Source organism: Fragaria vesca, linkage group LG3 (genome assembly GCF_000184155.1).
Source record: "Fragaria vesca subsp. vesca linkage group LG3, FraVesHawaii_1.0, whole genome shotgun sequence".
Lineage (NCBI taxonomy): Eukaryota > Viridiplantae > Streptophyta > Magnoliopsida > Rosales > Rosaceae > Fragaria > Fragaria vesca.
The window spans coordinates 26,132,440-26,151,258 of record NC_020493.1 but is presented as its reverse complement, the minus strand read 5'-3'; the positions used below and the strand labels follow the sequence as shown (position 1 = coordinate 26,151,258).

The following is an 18,819-nucleotide window of genomic DNA, read 5'->3' as shown; positions in this document are numbered from 1 at the left end:
ACACTTGAATCACATTCAGTTGCAGATTGATAGGGCTCGCAAAATGTCTGCTGTGAAGTATTCTCTTGACAAGAATATACCTGACTGCATGCTTAAATTGGTAATGTCAAAACTCTATATTGCAGTATTTAGAAAGTTCAATTTTGTGTAACTGCATAAGCACATGTAATTTGAACTGCATGTTTTTCATCACATGCATTCCTCCACTCATTTGAACTTGCTCATGTAGGTCAAAAATCAACCGTTGGCTAAATCAAGTAGTAAAGATAAGGACGCACATCACTTCAAATTTAAATTTGGTTCATCTGTAAGTTGTTCAATACTCTTAAATTTTTACTGGTAATTTGACTGACGTGAATCATTCTTTTTCTTGTCAAGTGAAATTTTAATTTTATGCATATCAGGCTATTAAGGCTGCGTTTGGTGCAGCTAGACTTATAAGAAAAGCTGGCTTTTACTTGTTTCTGAGAATAAGTGACCGAAAAGCAAAGTAAAGCTGAGTGTTTGGTAAACTGATTTTGTATAGATGCTGTGAGTGCTAAAAGCAGTGGAAGGTGTTTGGTAAATTGAAAACTAAAAGTACTTCCAGTTTGTAGAATGACCTATTTGGACATGAAACTCAATATACTTCTTATAATATATTTTTTATGGTTTGTTTAACGTTATGTTAGTATAAATTAATATTTATCTATTTCTATAAATCATGATACTTACCATTTTTTTTTGAATGTAACACTTCTGTTTTTATTCCAAAAATTTAAGGGGGGTTACAATCAAATTGTAGTACATCTGCAATGCACACAGGAGGTTTTGATACCAAACTTGTGCATGCCTTGAATCATAAGTTAACTTAGCTAGTCTATTTGCTACATGATTGCAAGTGATTGTAGTTCTGGGAGCAAAGATGAATTCCACCTGATGCAGTTCTTGCAAGCTGCTGCATATATCATCCACAAGAGAGCTCATAACACTGATTGCTTTCTTGCCTATAAATATCCGCCATTGCCCCTTGGCAGTCAGTTTCAACTACCAGGTTTTGAAGATGCTGCTGTTTACAAAAGTAACAAAGTACATCTATTATTGCCTAATTCCAAACGGCCGAGTCTTTTCCCATCTATACAGTTTTCAAAAACAATCCACAACATCACAAACACACCAGATCAGAACACAAGTCAATTTTACAATTTTCATCTATCAAAATGGATTACTGCTAACCTCAAGCAACCATAATTGACATCCAGAAATAGATATACAAGTAATATATAAATCATGATTTCAACCACACATAGAAAAACTGAAAATCTGAACATAGGTATCAAAGACAAAGCTGCATAGTTGAACCATAACATTACTGGTTTTAAAAGAATGCCTAAAATGGGAATGCAGCAACACCGAAATCCAAATAATCAACATCACAAAAGCTACAAGACTCCAAAGATCCCAAAGTAAAAGCCAACATGGAAATATGATGTTATAGCTACTCTCATAAACAGCTATATCCCAACTGGATAAACAGCTTACATGACAATACTAAACAAACAGACAAAACAACCAAATCAAAAGGAATGCTATCAGAAAAATACTTAGAAAAGGTAATACGTACATTGGACCCTCTAATAAAACTATATCAGTACATAAAGACAACACAAAACCTCAAACAGTCCACATATAACAATACCAACATAGATTAAGATGTATTTTTCACAAATAAACGTACAAGAAAGTCATCATGAAAACATAGGTTGTAGAATGATTCGTAGTCGGTCATCATACATAGAATTTCTCACTGGTATTGTCTTTATGAATGTATGATCAGATTGAGGAGGCTACATTCAAAACTATGCACATCACAAATTCATATAAAAAACAGTCTGTTGTTATGGTCTACTCGTGTTTTGGTACATGTCTCATATCAGAAAGGAAAAGAGAACGGTAAGCTATGAATAGCTTTATGATTTTATTATGGGATTGGACGTGTTCGATTTGGAGTTATTTTTCTCCTCAGAAGTGGGTCATTTGATTGCTTTCCAAGAAATACATAGTTCCCCCAACATCCTCTATTCAGTATCATTTCTGGATAATTAGAATTTCGTAAAATGAAATTTTGAAAGCTGGGTGATCACACCACTTGAAACATCCACAACTAGAAGAAAAATCAAGAAATTGCCATTGAAATTAAAGTCGACCAAAAACCAATCAAAGTCGATCTCATTCTTATACGTATTCGATCGACTGGCCATTGAAATTAAAGATGCAATGAGGAAGAAGTAATTGCTTTCTAATTAGTAATCTTCTAATTAATAAATTTAGTGATTGCTTTCTTGCATCTCTTTCTTCACAGTCGGAAAACGATAAAAAAAAAATTGCAGGGCAAAACACCATTTTGCGCAATATCAATTCCTTTACTGCTTTACAAGCAAATCAAGCAAGGATCTCCACATATGAGTAAGAGTAATCAATGGGCGGCCAAGAAAGTATCAGTTTTGGATTTAGAAATTGAGATTAGAGACAAACAAGAGAGCTACATGATTCATCAAAACCCAGAAGAACTGTACAAGAAGGCACACAGATATTGCTAAGTTCCGATCTTAAAGACGAACAAGAGAGGGAAGTGAAATTGTTTACCTGTGGAGCTCTAGTTTCTCAGATTTGCTGAGCAGTTGCAGACCTCAAGCAGAGACGAACAAAGGGAATGGAGGCACAGGCGTCGTGCTTGTTTTTATTTGAAGGCTCAGTCGTGTAATTTGTTGGTATTGATAAGGGTACCCAACGTCATTTAAAAAGTTTCATTAAACACTGCGAAAAAAACACGCTGACTTATAAGGAAAAAGAGGGTAGGAGCAGTTTCTCCTTTTTCTTTGAAAGCCACCTTTTACTTTTTTAAAAGTAGCTTCTTTATGAGTTACCAAACACTTAAAACTTCTGTGCTTATAAACACAGGAGCTTATAAGCCCCCCCAAACGCATCCTAAATATGAAGTCGGTGACGTCCTTGAAATTCTCCCCAGTCAAAATCTTGCTGCAGTAGATGCTTTCACTTCGTTGTAATTTGGACCCTGAATCGTTCATCACTGTAAGTAGTTTTCTTGTTAATAGCGTATAAGGCATACATATCATTGTGTAGTTTATCATAGAGTTTAGTAAAAGGGAGTTACTGATAGGGACATCAAATGGGAAGGTAAAGGATTGGATTAAATGAGTCTAATATCATAGAGGATATATATTTGCTTTTAGACATCTGTATACAAGAGAAAGATGATTCTGAATGGTTGGACAAATTTGTTATTATAGTTCTCATGATTTCGTTGATAGCACCTAGGAGAAGTGTAACATTTTATCCACAAATATTAATGAGTGCCGTAATTAATTACTAGTACACCTTTGTTGATTTCAGGTCCATAATTCTGAGGTAGAAACTCAGCTTCTTGATACTCATGTCCCCATCAAATTAAGAACTTTTGTTGAGTTGACAATGGATGTTGCATCAGTTTCTCTTTGGCGCTATTTCTTTGTGGCAAGATTCAATATGTAACTTTTAGAATTTTACTAGTAAGTTTCTTGGAACACCATGGCCACCTTACGTCACACCTCCGTAGTGTTTCATGGTTAGTCGTGTTCGTCATCCAATTGTGTGTTAACTGTAATTGTGGTTTTGGGTTGCTGCATTGTCATGCCGAAAAAAGTTGAATACCAGTAATTTTCACAGTTGTGTATCCCATTTGAATTGGTCATTCTCTCATAATAAACTTGCAGCCATCCAAAGATTTTGATATTGAAATGCTGTTTCAATCCAAGTATTAAGAGATTCGAAGATTTATACATCAAGCCATCAAGCCTTGATGACCGAGTGTATAAAACTATAAATCCAAGTCCTTAACATTGTAAAATTATACATCAAACACTATCCGGAATATGATAAAGACATGGAAACAGCCAATGAATCAAACTTACACCAGGAAAATGCGTAGCTAGTATACAATACGAGGACTGGCCTACCATTAACATCCAGAAAGTCGTGCACATAAGCTTTTCCAGTTGTTGTTGACTTGTTGTATAATGTATAGTAGTGCATAAAATTAAAGTTCAGAAGGGGAATGGGATATTTGCATATTGTGGAACAGCATGGACGATCTCCTCGTAACATCTGGGAGGATCTGTAGTCAGTGAAAGAAAGGCAATGCACATATAATGATAAAATGCTTAAGAAGAAACCAAGTAGCTTTTAAACCATAACGATAGGCCCTACAATCTTGAAATTAAACCATAACCATAAGTATCAGTATCCCAAGATGCATTACATTTTCACACTTATTTTCACATTTAAGGTAGATGGCACACACAGTACTTTACATACACTTTTAATAGTAAGATTACACTTGAGATCTCCTCTTTACAATCCCCACAAGGATCAAACTCACCAAGTAGGGCTATATACTAACACGGATCAAAACTCATTTGGTGGACTACTCTTAATACTCAGACAAACAAGCACAATTAAAAGCACAGGCAACAATCTTAATACTCGGACAAACAAGCACAGTTAAAAGCCAAGTACATGTTCTCATGTTCTCCTGTGTGGTATGTTGCATGACTGAGAGAAGGGAACAAAAAGGAGCTTCTTTATCTACGTTTGGCCAGAGTCGATTACAATAACATAAGCTAATTGCTAATGGCTAACTGTCCAATGCCTACTAAAACAGGTTAATAATATTGTGCAAATGGTCATTTCCCCTTTTTTGTAATATGAGTTAGTACAAGCAGAATGCAATAGTTTTGAGATACACGAATTCCAGTTAAATGCTAATGCACTTGCCAAACAGATATATAACAGTGAGTAAAGAAAACATAAGCAAACACAACAAAGTTCATAATGAAAACGGGCATACAGATTCATAACTTCCTTATTTCTCAATCAAATTATGCAAATAATGTATTGATTCTATACTACTCAAAATGCCCGTAAATTCTGTGTAATGAAATTATGAATCAAGGAGAAATATAACTTCACTTATAACAGAAATTTCGACCAAAGTAATAAGGATGTGGAATCCAACTAGCAACAAAGTACATACAGCCAAGCTCTCTTAGGGTTGAAATTCGTATCAATAGAAAGAAAGGATTCAAGGAACTAGTTGCAACGAACAATTTAATGGAAAACTAACAGCTCAATGATCAACCGAGATAAAGAGGAAGAGAACGAAAAGGCTGAAATGTGCTCAAAAGGCATCAATTCATCATAAACAAACAATTAAAAATAATTCCATTTCTGTATGCATTTTATCTCGCTAGCAACGGAATTATATAAGAAATGTCTACAAAATGTTTTGGTCGGCACGCTGTTCTAATAGTAACAGCAATATGCATCTTCTTTATGATCAGATTGTTTGCCAATATCTGCTGCATCAGCGGCAACAACACTAGCCAAAAACAAAGGTTAATGAAGACAGCTTAAAACTCAAAGTTCAAGTATACAATTGAAAAAAAAAAAAAATCTCAGGTGCCTCAAACAAACAAAACACAAAATCTCAGTGCCTCAAACAAACAAAATACAAAGCAGCCTCTCAACCATGTTGCACAATTGAAACTGTTAAGGATTGTAAACTCAGCGTACCTGCTTCCCTTCCACTGACAATTTGCCCTTCCTCTTTGGCTCCTCGGATTGAAATTGTGTGTGTACCGCAGTAACGTAAAAATTAAATATAATCGACATTTACAACAATCTAGTTTGATATCGACATAGGCAAGGTGATATAACCAAATTAAGGTTCTCACTTACGTGTCTATAACGTGATGCACGTTGTTCTTGCCTCTATGACGTCTGCGAGTGGGCTCCCTTCCGTCTGCTGCTCTTTTGGTTATGTCTAACAAATCGTGATATTTAGAAAGAGAAGGAACCTAAATCAGATTGTATTGGGTTTCCGGCGATGACTAGCGTTTGTTAGATTGAATAGATTCGACTCAGATCTCCTCGCAATAACTCCAATAAGCTTCGTCGCTAATCAAGTATTGGAAGGCGGACAGATATCAGCTCACAATATAGCTCAATTAACTCCTGAGCTGCCGTCATATTCTCTTCTCTAATAATATGCTCTACCTGAAATTCATATACCAAAAAAGTCAGTACTACATAATTCTGGCTACAACGATTAAGGAAAAGGAGAAATTACCCGAATCCGAGCAGTAGCTTCTTGGCCAGTCTCTCCTGTTCCTCAACAGCTTTATCCGTGGAATAGTTTTGCTACGACACACAGAGAATGAAACTTACATAAAATCTCACTGTAAAACCAAACCTCCACATAAATCAACACGACTATTTTCTACTTGCTCAACGTCCCAACAGCCATAGAAAAATCAACCCAAGCCTTGGATCATCAATAATTCACAAACCTAGAAGGTGGAAATACAAGACAAATCAAAAATCAAGGATAGAAGGGAGAGATCATGATACCATTTGGCGGCTTTGAAGCCCTTGTTGAAGAAGGATTCGAGCATCGACATTTCGAATCGCTAAGAATGAAAGATTAAGGGAGAAAAGAAAGAGTGAGATTGAATTGGTTGTTTGAAGATTGTGATGTGGAATGATGAGATTGAATTATGTGACAACCTGCTATGTATAAATGATTCGACTCTTCTCTCTCGTCAACGACCAACGTATGCAACCTCTATGCGTTGTTTGAGTCTAGATGCACAACTTCGAATCTCGCGCGAATTCTCTCTTCTATCCCTCAGTAGAGCAGTGAAAGCAGGCAGTTACCGTGACACTACCCTTCCGTTCTGGTATACTACCCATCGCGTGTAGTCCAGCTTTTGCCTTGTATTTATAGGGTAATAACCACCATCCGTTGTCTTACCTTTTTGCCTTGTTTTGGAAAGTTTTTGCCTCTGTCACACACCTTCTCATGCCCCATACGGTTGAACCAAGTCACCACTCGACATGGAAGACGTCAGCATCTACTGGTCTCCATTCGCCAAGTGTCACATTATCCACCAATCAGACTTTGGCACGTCAACATCTCTATATAAAATCGTCAAAAATAGCCAAGAAACCTGTATAATTTACTAAAAAATGTTGCGAACTTGTGACGACCCCTATTTTCAATTCCCGACAAAAAAAAAAAAAAATTTAAGAGCAACTTCAGGGGATGTTACACTTACATTTGCTAGCTTACGATATGAACTGTAATATGAGAAATATATATAAACACACACACACACAAACTTATATATATATATAATATATAAAATTAAAAAAAATTCAGATGCCTCCGATCTTGTGTAACTGCACGCACTTGTTGCACATCATCAGGGCCGCCACTTATGATCATCAATTTTCAAATTTATTTATTTATTCTTCAAATATACTTCAATATAGATAGGGTATTGCTATTAACACACTTTTTTTTTGTATTAACACACCTTATCTATTTTCTTATCCACATATTTTAATTTTATTTACAAACTTGCCACTTGAATTTGTTTGATGATTGGTTCTCACCATATAAGAGGTGTGTTAATAGCACCACCTAAAGGCACATGATATGCATGCACTACATTTATTTATTTATTTTTTGGATACAAGGGAGCCAAAAGACCCAAACAAAGAAAAAAGAGAGCTATGCATGCACTACATTTGACTAGTCCAGTAATTTACATATTATTGATCTTTGAACTTATGTTCCCAGTAACTTCTTGCAAGTTAGGTTGTAGCACATTGCTCTGCTGAAGATTAATGCATCATCCATGTTTATCATGTCTTACTGAGAAATTGTGGATGAAGGAATAAGGAGCAAGCTAACATAATAAACTCGTTTCTATTTTAATGTTCATATGGTGTACTTTATATGTATGTTTAAGCACAATTGTTATGCTGGCTTAAATTTTTTTCCCCAACATATATGTATTATTGTAAACTAGCATCATACATTGAGGATGAAAATCCTTATCACTGAATTTCAACATTCAAGTCCCATTTGAATATGAGTTTGTATTCTATAGTCGTAGCTGAAGATGATACAGTTACACTCTGAACTCAATCACTATATTTACTCATTTTAAAGTAGAGATAATATATTTCATAGATTTGAACTTTGGTAGCTATCTATTGAAACTTCAGAAGTAGAGGCCTTTGCCTGTGTTGATATGTCATGTGCCTGCTCTAATTTGACAACAATTTGCTCCATGGATGGTCTTTGTTGTCTAAGTGCTGTGCATGATAGAGCCAGCTGAAGTGTGAGATTGAAAGCTTCTTCTGAGTAGTCCCCATCAAGTTTGGGATCGGCGAATTCATTGATGCTGCCAGCTCTGTTAAGGCCTTTTGCCTAGCGAATGAAAACATAAGAATGATCAATGAAAGACTAACGACAATCAATTTGATCAGAGAATAGATTAAAGGAGTGGATTGGTTTCTGACCATTTTATTTAATGGCAATGGCGTGTTCAGATTCATATTGATAACCTTCTTTCCTGATAGGATTTGTAGAAGTACAATTCCAAAGCTGTAGACATCTCCAGAAGAATTTACATGGTGGTTGCTCTGGTAGTCAGGATCAACATAACCAAAAGTTCCCCTCACTTCTGAACTCACATAAGTTTCACCCAGTTCAATGATCTTAGATAGTCCAAAGTCTGATAGCTTGGCTTCAAAATTGTCCCCAAGAAGAATGTTTGTTGGCTGCATAAGATATGCAAAACTCTTAAACATGTACAAATTCATTTCATTTTTTTATGTGATTTCAGTTAGTACCATCAAGCAATATAACTAAAAAGCCTTGTTATACCTTGATGTCACGATGAACAATGCAGCCTTCGGGATATGTATGAAGAAACAATAGACCTTGAGCGCTATCAATTGCAATCTCAAGCCTTTGGATCCAGGACAGACACTTATCTTTACCTGTACGTTGTGTACCATTCTCATAATTACCATATCAAAAATATTTTCATCCGGAAAAGCTTAAACATAAGTTATGGAAAGGGTGGTACCGAAAAGCCATTCTGAGAGGTTCCCATTTGGACAAAGCTCATACACAAGGAAACACTCATCTTCCTGTAGACAGTAACCAAGCAAAGTAACAAGGTTTGGGTGTCTGATGTGTGATAAGCTTGTAAATTCTCTTGCAAAAGTCCCCACATTTTCATCATCGATAATGTGCTTAATTGCTACTTTCTGATTGTTGGATAGTATGCCTCTATAGACCTTTCCTGTTACATCAAAAACCAAAACAAAAATGGATCAAACTGTATGATAGCTGAAATGGTTCACCTCGTATCTATCAATTGGTTCACTCTATGTTTTTACTCAGATGCATACCAGCAGTTCCTTCACCAAGGAAATGTGTTGGGCTTAGATTGTCTGTAGCATATAACACTTCCTTGATTGGAACTTTTGGACAACCGGACTCCTTTAAAATCACATCCTTGAATGCTGCTGTATAAATACAAATGAATCAAGCTCATCAGTATGGACACACATTATATTGCCGCTTTTTAAGGTTGCTAGCTGTAAATTATAGTACTCCGGCATACCTTCCATTTTCGGAGATGGAGTTGTCTTTTTGGCCAGTTGTGGTGGTTGAGTAGTTTTGATACGTTTCTTGGAAAAGATGCATGCAACTGTTACAACTGAAATGACAATTCCTACTGCGAGGCCTCCGATGAGGATCAATAAGCCTGGTATAATGATAAAATTGTACTTTGTTAGGGATAAGAAAGCAATGCAATACTTTTAGTATTGATAGAAGAAGCCTTACGTGTACTTATCTTTCTACCCTTCCCATCTTGATCATCTGCAATGGACATAGAAAAAATTTACATACAAGTACATGCACCAGCATATAAAGTGTTGATGAGAACTAAAATTATTGATGATAACAATGTTTTCCTGCGCTACATACCATACTTTTGTGCCTCAAGACACTTATAAACTGTAAAGAGATGATCTTTATCTTTGATTTTAGTACTTGTGTATGACACCAGAACCGCAAACCTGCAAACTTGTGTTTCAGCCTTGATAGACACTGGATCGGAGGATGGTGAGTCCAATGCTCTTATTTTTTCCCAACTCTTAGCACATAAATCACATCCATCAATACTCTGAATGTTACATTTCTCATCTAAACTTCTCAAGTTGTCTTTAAACTTATTAGTAACTTCACCAACAGAGAAGTCAGAGCAGCCACCAGCACCACTTGTCAGCTGCTCAATCCCACATCCAAACACATTCTTTTGAAATTTTTGCATTTCATCAAGGCAATTTCGCTGCTCGGTAGAGTCCAGAAATATGAATCCTGTTTGGTTTGCGCGCTGCCCCAATGCGTAGAGGTAGTCATCAAATACTGTTGCACAACAGCTATTGTGCAGAAACCCTCCCCAATCTCCATTTCCACAACTTGAATTGGACGGGATGTCAAAATGAAGGCTACAGTTCGACGAAGGAGGCTGAGCTACTGCAAAGCCGAGTAGGGTGACTAAAATGAAGATGATGACAGTACTATATTGCTTCAGAAGCTCAGTCATTGTGCAAAAACTATGCTGGTACTATTGCCAAGTCTACCTCAGTAGAAGAAATAGATCAGGAGAGAAAGTTTTCTAGACATTTTCTTTAGTATCATTACTAGACTGAACAAAGGCCTATAACCAGCATTGCTGAATGGTTTGAATGATCTTAATTGTCGAAAACGAATGCATCAAAAGGTTTGGATGGATCGTTGAAATTGATGGAAATACCAATATTAAACCAACAAAGTATTTGCTGCCGGCGAATCCAAGAAATATTTAATTAGCATTCAAGTTTTGATGGCGGGTATTTTAACAACAAGAGAGGCACTATTCAAGTTTTGATTCATTCCATGTTTTTGGATCTTTGTTTATGGGATCTTCTAAAGCAAGCAAGGTTGTCTGAGGTGACGGCAATTATGAAAGTTAAAGATACTTGCTACCAGGAAACAAAAATGGATGCCTGGCAATAATGTTGAGGCAAGAAAACTCAAGTCAATGCCAGCTTGATTGGTTTTGTATAAAAATTGAAAACACTGTGGTTGTGATTTCTAAATAATTTCACCCTGTCATTTAGGTTGTTTTGGTGGAATTTTACCTTCTTTTAGGTGTTGTCTTTATCATGCTGAACCCCTCCAAAATATTGATGTCAATAACTAGGTTGGCTAATATAAATCTCCAAGGAAATTCCACCCTTCACTTTGGGGCTAGTTTACTTGGACTTAAAAAAAAAAAAAAAAAAAAAAAAAAAATAATTGTTACTGCTGTGATGTGAAAATATTCAGTTGTGAATAAAAGTTTGATAAATATATGTTCAACTACTCATTTAGAAAATTCAACTGTATTCGGTAATATTCGGAGGCTCGATCAAAGCGGTCAACTCTATTTATATCAACACTTGTCACACACAAACACTCTTACTTACCCTTATGTGACTTAGTTTGGTTGATTCTTCCACACATTACACTCTGAGACGTAACCACCTATGTAAAACTTTGGGGACGTTTACCTCCTAATGATAGGGCTAGGGGAAGCTTAAGTTTAAATATGGTTGACCGCTTTTATCGGGGTCGAAATGTTACCGGAAATATGTGATTTTCTAACTCTAGCTGCATTTTACTATACTGATCACATCATATTTCACAAAATTTTCAAAATTTTTGCTTCTAACTATATAGTTAGTTCATAAAAATATACACTTACATATAACCTTCTAACAAGTTATATTATGTTAACTTGTTTGTTAGTCTATTTCACGGCCACTAATGCCAATCCCAAAAAACTGATCCACGTGTTGAAATTGATGATCAAGATAAGATACCTAGTTGACTTGCCCGACTGACGCTCTGAGTAATTTATTTCATTACAAAAGCAGAGTATATTGCTCAAGCAAATCTGCTATCAATATTGTTGTTGCTCTTCTTTGAGTAAAGAGTCTTGGTGCATGTTTGTTTCTCAGTACTACCTAGTGCAGTGTTAAATAAGGAGTCTTAATTGGCTAATCCCATGTTTGGTGTAAGTGAGTACTAAAATAAATAGGCTTAGGTTGGACCTGTTTTTCCATTTAACCTCCTTAACTGGTCTTAACGTGGGTACTCGGTTTTGAGACCCCATAATAAGACCATCTCTCTCCTCCTTTCTTCCCTACGTCTATCCCTTTCTCTCTCAAGAGAAAGATTGATCTCAACTCTTCTAATCTTCCTATCTCAAGAACCAATATTTCATAATCATATAAAAAACCCAAGAAAAACTAAGTAGAAGTCTCGATAAGCCTCCTTCTGGCCAAAGCGTCGCCGTTGGTGGCCGCCAGCTCCGTCGTTCAATGGAGGCGACCGAGATGGAGCAGTGGACTCCTAGCGCCACCTTGCCTTCTTCACGAGCTCGCAGAAGCGACCACCAGCCATTGAGGAAGAGGAGCTTTGGTGGGTTCGGGTTTTGGGGTTTTTGAGAGAGAAGAGTTAAGACTTGAGATCAATCTTGATTCTTGAGTATGGGTGTTGGCAAATCCTCATATTGAACTTCCTCAGAATCCTCAACAACACATCCCGAGCACCATCTCTGGCTTACTGGGTTTTCCCCTTTCTAAATTTTAAAGAAAAATGCAGAGTTCCTGGAGGGGGTTCTTTTCAAAACTATTGGTTAGATTTTTTTTTTCTTTCTACGAAATTCCATTTACTTGTTTAAGTTTTTGGTGGGTTTGTTTGAATTTGATTGATGAAGATCTACTAAATTTGGTCCATATAGATTCTCAGTATTGCAAAGAATAAAAGAGGTTTTGGTCCAGATGCAGTTTTGATATGGATGCAGATTTGGTTATTGTTCTCTACACTGTCCAACCTTAAGTTGTACTGCCTCACCAAACATGGTTCAAATTGGTACTAAGTAAGCCTACTCAAGTGAGAGTAGGCTAAGTATTAATAATAGTGTCTCAGAATAGTCCTATGTACCAAACGTGCACTTAGTTTATTACAAGTCTTGTCTATTATCTAAGCTTTTATCTCATGCACATTCATTGAGAAATGTGAACCAATTACAAGCAGATGTCCATGTTAAAAAAAACTTGCGACTTTTATTCATAATGTTAATGTGATTGTCTTTCCGTTGTTGAGGAATTTCAATTTTTTTTTCTCGTCATTTTACAATGAACGTGATTTATACAATGCAGTACAATTTCCAGCTTTAGTATCTCATAGAAAATGCAGTACAATTTCCTTCACAATTCAAGTAAATCATACTACTTTGATAGAAATCATCAATTGTGGCTTTCTTGATAGTTAAGTTGCTCGCCAGTAATTTTGTGATGCCCCGATGATAATGTAAATATTAGAATTAGAAAAACATAGGGTAAATTAATGGGACATGTATGCTTCGAGCTAGCAGAGTCTTAGAAGAAGTAATTCAAATAACTATTTCAAAGTAGTCAAGTAATACATACCCCAAACATATGCTCCAAGAGCTAAACCAACAATTGCTGTCCTAGTCAAGTAATACATACCCCAAGCTTCAAGACGTTCTCTTTTCCAAGTGATTCTGGGATAAGTACTACACTAGGCGAATGAAACCTAGGAGAGAAACATATATTAGTCCTAAACATAACAACTAGTACAACATCATGCTGCAAGGATCAACTTAATACATAGCACAAAATAGATAGGTAAAATATCACAAATGGTCATTGACTTTTGACTCATTAATCACTTTACTCACTCATATTTTAAAAATATTACTTAACTCACTCACTTTTCATTCCGTCTCTCACTTAACTCACTACCGTTAGATCTACCGTTAGGAACCATTAACATTGAAGGTATATTTGTCTAAACACCAAAAAGGAATTCCAATTAGTTTTTATTTTAGGAAAAAATAAAAATTGTTTTATTCTCATCAGATTTTAATTCTAAAACATTTGTTTTGTATTAGAAATTCCAGAATTTTTTTTTTTGTTTAAAGTTGAAAATAATTTAATAACTTTCAAATAAGAAAAATATGCATTTCTAAGTTAATAATGTATCGCGAAAAAAATAACTACAAATAAATTTGTTTTTTCAAAATAATTTCAGATTTTATAAAGTCACTATTTTCATAAAATAAAAAGGGAAATGATTTAATAACTTTAGAAATAAAATAAAAAAGTTAGAAATGCATTTTATGTGGTTAGACAAATATACCCTCAATTTTAACAGTTTCTAACGGTAAGTTTAATAACAGTGAGTTAAGTGAGAGACAAAATCAAAAGTAAGTGAGTTAAAATATTTAAACGCAATAAAAATAACATCCAACGATCATTCCTGGAATTCAAAAATTTAGCATAAAAATAAACCGAGACGACACACATATTTAAAGAACATGTAACGAATCCAGTGAGACTTTTTGTCTAACAAACATATCAAACAACATAGAATATGTGGTATGATCACTACATACTGGATATCCAATAAAGTCTCCATGTAACACAACCAATCAATGAATTACTGCTGATACAAAAAGCAGTGGTTGTTTCTAGTTAACCATGGAATCAAAAAAAAAAAAAAACGGGATACGGACGGCGTCTATGCGTGTTACCACCCCGCCCTTGACATCTGTCCCAACAGCTTGCTGTACGACGCTTCACCCGTTACCAACCAGAGTTTAAACAATTGGCAAAGACAGTGATTATTAGGGAATCTGCTGCAATGCCGAAGATTCCCGAGTCACTGAAAGTCAGAGCTAAAAACATTTTTCTTGTTCCCCTCTTCTCTTTCTCTCTGGCTTTTGCATTTCTATGCCTCTTTCTGAGAGACCCATCCATGGCTTCCTTGGTGCTTCTCTATTTGTCTCAGTGGCGTCTTCCCAGAAGCTTTTTCTTCATACCCACCACCCTAGCCCTCGCAACCTCCCTTCTCATTCTCTTCTACATTTCCACAACCTCTAATCTCTTCCCTCACCACCCTCCTCTACCCAATCTCTCTTCCTTTGCTCCTCATCTCTACCCATTTCAAAGTCAACGCTCACTGCCTCCTAACTCCGCCCCAAATGGTATGTGTTAGAGAGATTAATGAATTGCCATAATTTAGGATCAGTTTTGATTACTTGTATCTTGGTTGTAAATACCTCTTGCTGCAACTACATTTAATCTCTTTTGTAACAGTAGCAAACATGCTGCTATATGTCCTGTAAACTTGTAATGAAAATCATATTCAACAGTATGTCTCTTCTCTTTCTTTCTTTCTTTAATAATAGCTAGCTAGCTTATTCTTGATTGTCTGCATATAAGTAAGTATAGGAGGTTTCACCCTGTTGTACGTTGTATTTAAACATTTGGAATCTGTGCTTTTTTTTATGGTTCAGGAAACTATGACAATAACAACGAGGTGTTCCATGACACACATATCTTTGTTCAAGACTATAAAGAAATGAAAAGGAGCTTTAAGATATATGTTTATCCTCACAGGAAAGATGATCCCTTTGCAAATGCACTTCTTCCTGTGGATTTCGAACCTGCGGGTAACTATGCCAGTGAAAGTTACTTCAAGAAGGTCCTGATGGAAAGCCATTTCATCACAAACGATCCAACCCAGGCACAACTTTTCTTTTTACCTTTCTCCATTGCAAGGTTGCGACACGACCCCAGAGTTGGTGTGGGAGGCATCCAGGATTTTATTAGAGATTACATGTTCAATATTAGTCACAAGTACGAATATTGGAACCGGACTGGTGGAGCAGATCATTTTTATGTTGCTTGTCATTCCATTGGACGCTCAGCTATGGAAAAAGCAACCCAAGTCAAATTTAATGCCATTCAACTTGTGTGCTCTTCAAGTTACTTCCTATCTGGGTACATTGCTCACAAGGATGCATGTCTCCCTCAAATTTGGCCCAGAAAACAAGACCCCCCTAACCTCCTGTCATCAAATAGGTGACTGTTCTTCCTTCATTTGCTAATTCTATTTTGTTATACTAGACATAAGTCATAACATCGAATTGGAATTCCTCTTTCTAGAGGCTCATCATAAGTAGCAATAGATTATGGGCAACTAAATTTAAACTATATGAACATGATTACTTTTTCTATGAATAGTGAATACAATGCCTTTCTTTTGACATTTTGTAAACCATCAGTCAAGAAAATCAGAGAAAAGTTTGGTTTATCCTTGCTTGCTTTTGCATCTCCATGATTGTCTGCAGATGTCCAACAGTTGATGCACTCATAACTTCATTTATATATTTATTTCCAAGATTTTCATTTACATCTTTTACATATCAGTTATGCTGTTTATAATTCATTAAAGATTGTGAACTGAAGTAATGTTGTTGCTTCGCTAATCTAAATCAAACCCATTCTAGTCTGTATGTTCCCATTCCACCAAGCAAAACAATATGTACATAGCTAACACTAACCACCAACCACAGGTTTGAATCTATATATTTTATAAGGTCCAGTCTCCTCATTGCGCCTATATGATACCGCTCTCTCATTGTTGCTTCAGCTTTTAGGTGACTGATGCTAATATCGTGTTAGAGGGTATTTCGAGTCAGTGATTGCCCTTCCAGACTCAGCTTCACTTACTCACCTAGTGCACTGTTCACTATTTTATATTCCTATATAGAAGAAAAGTACCTTATATATATGTGTGTGTGTGTGTGTGTGTGTGTGTGTGTGTGTGTGTGTGTCTGTGTGTGTAGAAAGAAACTGCCATTTCAGGTCAACTTCCAGTAGATTAAATCTTTTAAGGCCACGTCTGTAAATTCTCCACATCAATATATTCTTTTCATTTTCATTGTAAGGAAGCAGATTCGAGGGCATTCATAGAGCACACACTTCTGAACTTTTATGGTTATCAACTTATCATATGTACAAGTGATGGTGAGCTAGGTGAACTGTTTTTGAAATCTCATCAATCAAGTTTTCATTTGTAATAGTGAAGAAGGGTGTGTTTAATAACTGAAGTTCTCTTGCACTGAATTCAAGAATCAGCATGCTCATCTCATTTCATGTTTTCTCAAAAAGGAAGTAATTACAAGAAGTGAATCTGACATTTATTATAATAGTTCCATTATGCATACTAGTGCTGGTGCTGATGAGGATGACCGTATCTTTACAATTACAATAGTATGCACACTTTATCTTTTTCATTTCGACCTGCATTTTGGATTACATCAATTTTCTGGTGCAAGTGTCCATTTAATCATTATTGTGCCAGAAAAGGCCTTGGTGTTCTTGTAGCCACTAGATGACCCAAAGATAGTAAGTTAAAACAGTAGTGTTATCTTTTGATAAGTTTACAATGGATTATGTAAAGACTACATAATTTATTTCAGTTTGTCAGATCTCTCATTTTAAAAAAAAACATTTATTAAAAATTCAACTTGTAATAAATAAGTAATATTTTTTTGTTCATGTGTATGCTTTTATTATATACTGTGGTGATCTCCAAATGACTAGAAATCAGTTTTTCCCTTTGATACAGAACAAAACTTGCATTCTTTGCCGGAGGAATTAACTCCCCAGTACGGGAAAGGCTTCTTCAAGTTTGGAGAAATGACTCCGAGATTTTTGTGAACTTTGGTCGGCTTAAGACATCGTATGCTGATGCGCTGCTTGGTAGCATGTTCTGTCTCCACGTTAAAGGATTTGAAGTAAACACAGCTCGTATTGCAGATTCATTGTATTATGGCTGTGTCCCAGTGATAATTGCCAACTACTATGACTTACCATTCGCAGACATACTAAACTGGAAGAGCTTCTCAGTCGTTGTTGCCACTCTAGATATCCCGTTGCTTAAGAATATCCTTAAAGGAATCAGGTCTGATGAATATATGAGGTTAAGAAACAATGTGTTTAAGGTGCGCAATCAGTTCCAGTGGCACCTTTCACCTATAGATTATGATGCTTTTCACATGGTTATGTATGAGTTGTGGCTCCGACGTAGTTTTTCAACAGCTTCCTTGAGCACTTTTGAGCATTCTAAATCAACAAATTTTTTTTTATGACTTCCATTTCATTCAGATTCTGTACCTACATGTTTCAACTAGTTGGGTTCTTTTATCGTAAAGGTAGCTTGCATAGTTTTGCTGCTTTGTAATTCACAATGGAATAAAACTAGAGAAATGTTTGTAAGATATCTCTCTACCTCAAAGCTTTCATTCCACTGATCTGAACACAACTAACAAATCATTATCTTAATTTCATTTTTTCTGATATGATATTAGTTCAACAAATTATCGGACGACATATTTGTTTTGTTGAGATTGCCGTGATTTAAAGATACCGAAAAAGAATGAGCAAAAAAGGTCTTTTTATTTTTTGATCACCCAAAACAAAAGTGCTACCAAGCTGCGCTACATCTCTTTCAATTGGTCTACAGTATCATTGTAGAGATCCTTTTTTTGTTTTCCATATTTTTATTTCTTCCATTAATATACACAAATATCTTGTCATTTCTTTTTTTGGTCTCATATAACATATATTTATATTCAAAATAATAATAGACTTCTATTATATATTATTTCTATTATATTATTATATCTACATTATAATTTCATTATAAGGCAGATTCGTGACATATAAAATTATAATCAAAATTATAATTAATCGGAATATCATTCGTTTTTAAACAAATCAGCTTCTATCCGAACTTTTAGATGTTATAGTATTTAGTAAATAAAAAAAACAGTTTTTTTTTAAAAATTACAGGCCACTAGTGGCATAAGCTTTTAGAAGCAACCTGAAGATTATTTTTAAAAGCAGTTGTCATTGAAAACATTAAAAATTAATAAATTTTATGTTAACAGCACTTTTAAAACTAATATTTACCAAACATAAAACTGTTTTAATTCACACAGCTGA

At 35.6% G+C, this 18,819-nt stretch overlaps 2 protein-coding genes and 1 non-coding gene across 3 annotated transcripts; 1 reads left to right on the top strand and 2 right to left on the bottom strand.

Annotated features, from left to right (window-relative positions):
* Positions 1–5,716: 5,716 nt before the first annotated feature.
* Positions 5,717–6,589, bottom strand: LOC101313004. Its single transcript, XR_184321.1, has 3 exons — positions 6,448–6,589; positions 6,167–6,237; positions 5,717–6,093 (listed from the first exon to the last, which is right to left on the bottom strand). It is a non-coding gene; the product is annotated as an uncharacterized LOC101313004 (transcript).
* Positions 6,590–8,071: 1,482 nt separating this feature from the next.
* On the bottom strand, positions 8,072–10,514 carry LOC101298785 (nodulation receptor kinase-like). The gene is made up of 8 exons (XM_004296222.1): positions 9,893–10,514; positions 9,755–9,784; positions 9,525–9,668; positions 9,310–9,426; positions 8,982–9,200; positions 8,777–8,892; positions 8,410–8,670; positions 8,072–8,317 (listed from the first exon to the last, which is right to left on the bottom strand). The coding sequence occupies exons 1-8, from the start codon at positions 10,512–10,514 to the stop codon at positions 8,072–8,074; spliced, it is 1,755 nt and encodes a 584-aa protein (XP_004296270.1).
* A 4,172-nt stretch (positions 10,515–14,686) lies between these two features.
* Positions 14,687–17,963, top strand: LOC101298503 (probable glycosyltransferase At5g03795-like). The gene is made up of 3 exons (XM_004296221.1): positions 14,687–15,008; positions 15,321–15,888; positions 17,441–17,963. The coding sequence occupies exons 1-3, from the start codon at positions 14,780–14,782 to the stop codon at positions 17,961–17,963; spliced, it is 1,320 nt and encodes a 439-aa protein (XP_004296269.1). The 5' UTR covers positions 14,687–14,779.
* The last annotated feature ends 856 nt before the right edge of the window (positions 17,964–18,819 follow it).